The sequence below is a fragment of the Halyomorpha halys genome, unplaced genomic scaffold, assembly GCF_000696795.3.
Source record: "Halyomorpha halys isolate HHAL.00 unplaced genomic scaffold, Hhal_1.1 Scaffold777.1, whole genome shotgun sequence".
In the NCBI taxonomy this organism is placed as follows: Eukaryota; Metazoa; Arthropoda; class Insecta; order Hemiptera; family Pentatomidae; genus Halyomorpha; species Halyomorpha halys.
In genome coordinates, this window is record NW_027107689.1 from 136,729 (window position 1) to 144,413 (window position 7,685).

The 7,685-nt window shown below is 35.3% G+C and overlaps 2 protein-coding genes across 3 annotated transcripts in view; both read left to right on the top strand.

The window, feature by feature from the left end:
• The window catches only part of LOC106686101 (mannose-6-phosphate isomerase), a 14,641-nt gene extending 11,346 nt beyond the window's left edge, over positions 1-3,295 (top strand). The window contains exons 5-6 of the mRNA XM_014429235.2: positions 164-366; positions 3,030-3,295. Of these exons, the coding sequence (XP_014284721.1) occupies positions 164-366; positions 3,030-3,257 (431 nt within the window). The 3' untranslated portion in view covers positions 3,258-3,295. The remainder of the gene's footprint in view (positions 1-163; positions 367-3,029) is intronic.
• Positions 3,296-6,101: 2,806 nt separating this feature from the next.
• Positions 6,102-7,685, top strand: part of LOC106686106 (probable mannose-6-phosphate isomerase) — a gene marked incomplete at its 5' end in the record, with an annotated part of 26,404 nt that continues 24,820 nt past the window's right edge. For both annotated transcript variants that reach the window (XM_014429242.3, XM_014429241.3), the window contains 2 exon segments: positions 6,102-6,816; positions 6,880-7,021. In XM_014429242.3, coding sequence (XP_014284728.1) covers positions 6,499-6,816; positions 6,880-7,021 — 460 coding nt within the window.

Genomic DNA, 7,685 nt, shown 5'->3' on the forward strand with positions numbered 1-7,685 from the left:
TGACATACCCATGTTGTGTAGAGCTTTTAAGTGAAAATGGATGCAGGAAATTATCGGATGTTCTGGATACATAGAATCTAAAGCTTTTATCGAACTTAGTGAATCTGTAATTATCGTAATGTTGGTGTGAAAATTAGTTAATAGTGAGTAATTATCATTCCAGATTGCATTGAAATATCGACATGCTCTGAGAACATAGTAAGAGTCGGCCTCACAAATTTGTATAAGGACGTCGATGAATTCCTGACTATCTCCGATTTTTCGTCGAGCACTTTCGAATCTCTGACTTATCGACCCACCATTATTGACGAGTATGTGACCTCTTTCACACCTCCGGCAAAAGAATTTGGAGTCTTTAAAATAAATGTGAGTTAAATCTATTATATTAAACTGGAAATTTGGAATGATGTAATCGCTGTTTTAAATAACTGAAAGATAAGTTTAAAGGTACGTTCATACATTTACGCATGTGCAAGCTTGTGGATGCGATATTCGGACTGGCTGGTACAAGATGAATGCGCCAGTATCTGTTTTTGGGTACAAATCAAACAACGCTTGTGCTACATAAACACACAAAAACAAACGTGCTCAGCTAGCATTGTTTAAGACATCAACAGATAAATATTCGTGTTTTAAAATAATTAAAGAGTCTCACCAACACTCGATTTCCATTACTAACTTTTTTTTCTTTTTTTTTTTTTTTTTTATAATTTATTTATTGTTATTTACATATATACACATCAAGTGAATTTGCTGTAAGTGATATTATGACATGATACAAACATGTGGAGACTCTACCCATTGATTGAACTCCAAAAACACTTCTAAAGGAGAAGATCTCGAGGCCATCTTCTTTTCAGACGCCTAGGAGGATTATTAGGTAGTGAAGGAGAAGCCAGGTTAGAAACGAGTTGGTTTGGGTGGTTATTATAGAAGGATTGGTATCTGTTTCTGGCCAAATCGGCAACATAGGGGACATTGAGGTCCTGATGGATGATTTGATTTCTGACAAAGTAAGGAGCATTAAGGATTTTGGGCTGTAAGGATTGGATTCGAGAGGAATTAGATGGTTTAGTGGAGCCCCATAGCTCAATTCCGTATGTCCAGATAAGCCTTATAATAGTGATGTAGATCAGTCTTTTGTAATAGATTGGAAGTTTGGACCGTTTGTCTAGTAAATGTTGTAATAGTCGGAATCGACGACCAGTTTCCTGTCTTTTCAGTCTTGTATGAGGATTCCATGTCAGTCGTTTGTCCATAATTAGTCCTAAGTAACGGATCTGCTCAACAGGAATAAGTGGGGTATTATTAAAGGATATTGTAGGGCAAGACGAAGGTTTACGAACTCAAGTTTAGAAATGAAATTCTATATATTCCCTGTAAATATAATACTTTGTTTCTAATCTTGTCAAATAACTTTAGCGGTTAAATATAAGTTTATAAAGACATTGTATCCTTAGGTAATTAAATTAACAAATGATTGATAAAAATTCTACAACAAAAGTTGAATTTATAGTTGGCTTTGTCGGTTGGCTCTACAGACCTTGGAGCTCTTTGGTCGCCCGAATCAGCCTTCTCCACGCCTTCCTATCTTGGGCTACTGCTTACCAGTTTGTTGCTTGTAGCTCTCTAGCATCTTGGTTGATTTTGTCATCTGCCACATGGTCTCTTGCCTACTATACTCGCATTCATTGTTGTGGAAATGCGTCCTGATGGATTGTCCCGCCCATCCTGACCTCATTGCCTTCCTATCATGAATCCTATATTGACTGACCAGTCTCTGCAAGCAGTTCACTGTTCTCTTCTCCATTTGTTAAGACTCTGATCCCAGATCGCTCCTGTAATTGTACGGAACACTTTCCGTTCAAATCTCTCGATTCTGCTTTCTAAGTTACCAGTTCTTATAGTCGTACACTCTTAGTTTCAGATTTATGCGGACGGACCGAAAAAATCTGAAAATGAAATTTTTTAGTCCAAAAGCTTAACCCTACATCGGTCTTTTTTTAATCGTTTTTTTAAAATACCTAATAATCCATAATGGCTTAACCAATCTATAATAGGGGTATTCATGGTGTTTTGTTAAATTTATAAAGTTTTACCATGTTAAATGTTATAAGTATAGGATTATGAGCAACCCTATTTAAAGTCATGTTAATTGTTAAATGCTTTGAAAAATGGTATTTGATAGTTTGAGACGACACTAAAAATGAATATGAAATGCTCTTTTCTAAAAAAAGATTTGTTAACCTACTTTACGCCCAGCATTATGTTTTTATAATTTTTTATAAACATAATTTGGCTCAATAGAATCAATAATAGTTTTTTCTTATTCTTCGGAAAGAGACGAATCGATTGGTGAGCAATAACCATGAAAAAAATCTTACGTTCCGAGCTATAAACCAAAAATGCTCAATTTCGTTCGTAACTTCGGGATTTCGTTCGGATTATCTTCAAACCTTGCCAAAACAACAGGGAACATTTTGAAAAATAGGTTCAGTAATTCAAAATTGGACATAGATTTGACCATTTCCTTTCATATATATATATGGTTGGCTGTCGTTAGCAGGCCAAGTGCAGCTTCATGCGCCTTTTGTTAGAGTAAAAGAAAAAGAAGGGCATTTGATGTTTCATCATGACATGCAACATCCTTATTCGATTTTTGAAAATAATCATACTTTAAAATATATATATATTATGATGAAACATCAAATGCCCTTCTTTTTCTTTTACTCTAACAAAAGGCGCATGAAGCTGCACTTGGCCTGCTAACGACCGCCAACCATATTTCTGTATATTCTGTAAGGGTAACTGGTATCCTCAGTTGTCGCAGATCCCGCCTCACAGCATCCCCCCATCGGCCCTTCAGCCTACCACGTTGCCGCACACCATCCGGAACGTAACTGTACAGCTTATGAGCCACTCTTTCCTCGCTCATCCTCATTATATGGCCAAGCCAATGGCCTTCTAATAAGACATATTTCATCAAACTTCTCTGCATTCACCTGTAAAATACATAAGTTGCTTTGCAGGTCCCAGCGGATTATGACTACACCATAAAAGGACAGGATTCGTGTTCGATAATTCTGGTAACAAGAGGTTCAGCTATGTTAGAAGATTCTAGAATAATCAAGTTAGGAACAACCTTGTTCGTACTCCCTTATCAACCGATAACATTCAAGGTGAGAAAAGAAATTACGATCTATAAGGTATACCCGAACCCAGACGCTCCAGAAGGAGAATATGGAAACCTTTTTTAAATATTAAACAAATTGTGGTGGAAAAAGAATACTTTTTTATTCATGACCTATCAATAGTTAGTATTAACGAGATGCACTAATACCAGAAGATCCCAAACAATACAATAGAGTTAGTTTACTTGGACAGATGGTGATTTGAGAGTCAATCTACAAACCCGGACAAGAGGTCTTAATACCCCTTAAATCCCGGAAGGATGGTAATCGGTAAAGGAATAATGAGTTTAAAGGTATTATTCTCAAATATTTGCATACTTGGCGTTCACCCTCCTTCTAGTAGATACGTCTCTCTACATATCTTTCCTCTCTTTTCTTATTCCTTTTTTTTACTCACCCAGTTTATTAATTATGTTCACAACATCTTATTACTGTTATTTATATTACTTATTACTCTTAGCTTATATAACTTTATGTCTACTTCTTTAATTTGTTATTCTACTTACATATGTAATTAATAACATATACGTTTTTCTTTATATTTTAATAATAATAATACAATACAAAAATATATGTTTATTCAAGTTTTCGTCGGATAAATTCGATAAGGATACAACTAAGGATAAAATTCCCCTCCCCCCAATGCAAATATAAGACACTGCAATACAGCAGTAAGGCCATTGATACTGTGTGGTATGGAAACAGACAGCCTTCCGAGCATGGGGAGGATCCTGAAGATTGAGAGGAAAATTCTGAGGAGGATTCACGGACCCAAAATAACGCAAAAGGGAGGGGTATAGGAGAAAATCCAATGAGGAAGTATATATGAATTTGGAAGACCAGGGCCCTGTTTCATAATGAAAGCTAGTAGTATAGGTTCATAGTACAAGTATAGAAACTAGTGTGGTAGTTACACTAATACTTATTTTTTTCATAATAGGAAAGAACTAAAGTACAAGTCAGTGTAATTGTATTAAGTAAATCGGCAAGACTAACAGTATTAGTTTGTACTTTATTATGAAATGGGGCCCTGGAAATAGTCATCAGGACCAGGAGACAGATTTTACGGGCACATGGTTGGAATGAAAAATAAGAGAATAAATAAGAAAATTTTCAGTCTGCAGCTATAAAAGTATATGGAGATATGTAAAACAAGTGAAGGAGGAACTGGGTAGACTAAAAATAACGGATGAAGACTGCTTGGATCTAGAGCATTTTGGTAAGAAACTAAAAGAGCTTGGGGTTCTTGTGGGAAAGAAGTTAAGACCAAGAGGAGAAAATGAACTGAGGAACTGGGGGAGGAGAAGTCAAGGAGGATGAATGGGTTTGGAGTAGAGAGGCGGAAGGTGTGAGGATGAATCAAAAATGATATCGCGTGGTCCTTGTTGGCCAGTTCATGAAAAGAAAAATATAAATATAATAAAATAATTAATAAATAAATACTATAATAAAATAATTTCCAATTGCGTTCATCTATTTATTTAGTTGATTCTCACATCTATATTATTTTTGTTTTTTCATTCTTTAGCTTAATATTATTATTTTCTCTGTATATTGTTATATACGGTTTCAATATTTTCATAATATTACATGTATTTTCTTCAATACTACTTATGTATAGTGCATATAAGATAAGTATGCCAGTAGGGAAAGGAAACTCGCGAACCCATTCCCACTCTAGCTCCTTCTCCTCTCCACACGATAACAAATCTCTCATACCGGGAACAAACCAAGAGGCAGTCCGAAACTAGAGGTAACGTCCAACCAGTTTGGGATTAGATAGGTACTTGGAATACATTCCGATTGCTAAAACACTTACTTGACAAACGCTCTAAACTTCCCATTCACTACAAAAAATTAGTATACACTACGATAATCAGACCAATTTGGACATAAGGAATTGAGCTCTGGGGCTCCACCAAAGCATCAAATTCCTCCCGCATCCAATCCTTACAATCCAAAATCCTTGATGCTCCTTATTACGTTACAAATAAACTCATTCTCAAAGACCTTAACATCCCATTCGTTGCAGAATTGGCCCAAAACAGATACGCGTCTTTTCATTCCAAACTCCTTACCCACCCTAACCCATTAATTCTTAATCTTTCATCCTTAACAATCCCTGATAATCCTCCGAGGCGTCTGAAAATAAGATGGGCACGGGACCTTCTAATTTAAATTAATGTTTGAAGTACCACCGATAGGTGGTTCCTTCCCAAGATTTTCAAGTGCATATGAAACATACAACATATTTACTTATTGTATTATTTTGTACAGTTATAAATTACATTAAATAAATTTTTAAAAAAAGTCTAAATTTGCTGTGAAACAGTGGAACAATTTTCATAATTTTAATAGTTTAAAATGCAGTATATTTGGTCCTAGAATGGGACTAACGTATGATAAATGCAGTGATTTATGGATTTTCGAAACAGAGGAAACATGGATTCGACCACTCTCAGCCTTTGTTTTCATGAATTTAAATATGTTTATAACTAAGTTTTGGTTTGGGAGTGGATAATTTTCCCTCTATCCAGTTTATTTGACATGGTAAACTTACAATCTAGCGATATAAAAAAAATAGTTTTGAAACATTGATACGAGGAATTTTTATTTGTAAAGTTGCATAAATAGGTCGAGAGAGTAAAGGAAAGGTTAGGAATGGTAGTTCAACTGAGTAAATCTGTTCCAACAACCACTTCTGAGCTGTATGGAGCATGCGCAGTACAGGATTTGGGAAGGAAAACACGTGCTGTGTACGCTTTCTACATTTAGAAGTGGTTGTTGGAACAGACCCAGTGGAGAGAAGAGTAGGGATTGGCGGGAGAATGTTTGCCACTGCGCATCTCTCCCCTCCCTTTACATACATGGAAACTCATCTTGGATGCATTATACCTAAATTTTCTGTTATCTTTCTTTCTTTTTTTTTCTTGTAATTCCATGTAATCATTATAGTTGTCAATCTAATCACCTGTTCAATTTTAAATTTATCTCAATATTAACCCTCAATAGTGCTTTAGTCTGAAGAACATGACAATCAAACCTTCGTATTTAATACACAACAAACATCGCTGCACATATTATCAGATAATATAACTTCCGTTATCTAAGGAGGTTATTACTCCATTATCATCCAATGCAAGATAAATTATTGGAAGTTGATGTTATAGTGAATAAGACAGCCGTAACGATTTCAATGGTCATAAGATTGAAAAATATTACCTGTTGATAATAAACATATGATGAAAGAATATCCAACAAAAATATTCTCGAGAACCTTTTGTAGTTTAAAATAAAATCCCGAGTTATGGAATTGAGTGGCCGGCTGTCTTGTAACGAGTGGGGAAAACGCGGTAGCAAAAGTATGGCAGGAGTGTATTACTGGCATAGGAGGAAAAGAAATCTCCTTAGTGAGGACATTCCTTACTCCACTCTCATTTTCAGCGACAACGCTTCGGAACGGCCAACCGTTCTAGAACCATCCAAGGAACCTCTTCATACATTTATTGAAAAAAGTCCAGGTATCATTGGGAAATACAGCGAGTTCTTTAAAAATGTTTTACCATTTCAAATCAAGATTATATGTCTTGAGAACGGGATGGCGTTGGGGTGTCATCCTCATCAGGTAATGTGTTAATTTGTCAGTTCTTCCTGCCAGTAGGGGCAAAACTGAAAAGACGAGTTGCAGGTGCATGCCGAGAGACTGCATTCTGCATGCCCAGGAAGGTTCAGTAGTAAGGAACACAAGCCGAAATTAGTAATTGCGCTCAAGTATCTTGAAGTGATGGCTGGCTTTAGGCCAAGGAATCAAATCACCTCATTTGTATCAGGTGAGTGGCTATTACCTTTAGTTTCAATATCTATTACGAAATGAAAAAAGCAATTTACTTCCACTCATTAAATACACTTTATTTGAGCATGCTTTAATTAATATAAATCATATAACTTACAAAAAATGAAAATATCAGCTCTGGCCAATAATAATAAACTATATACTTTATATAAACCAAAATTAACTAGTCAACTCAAAACATAACCATCATACAATCTATATAACTAACATTTGATATTCAGCTGTCCTAATTTACTAGACCACCTAAATTATATATATATAATAAATTTAATAGGGATTGGAATTTAGAGGAGGCGGTGATTGCTTTGTTGTTTGGTAGTCAGGAAGGTTTAGTACAAGAGCCCAAGAGGAGAAAAAAGTTTTTGTTATTTCACTCCAATTTTTTATTACTTTAATGAAAACTGTGTATAATTAATAGTCAAAATTGATGATCAAAATGAGTCTGCCAAGTATAGGTAGGAGGAATAAAAAATGGTGGCTTTTTAAAAAGGTTAAAAATAATTAATTTTTCATTCGGAGCTCTATATCTTTAAAACTACCAACAACAATAGAAAATCTAAGAGAACATCATTTAAAGTACAGTAAATTTGCTAAAATGAAAGCTCTACTAGAGCTATTTTCAGGTCCTCATCAGGGCTATA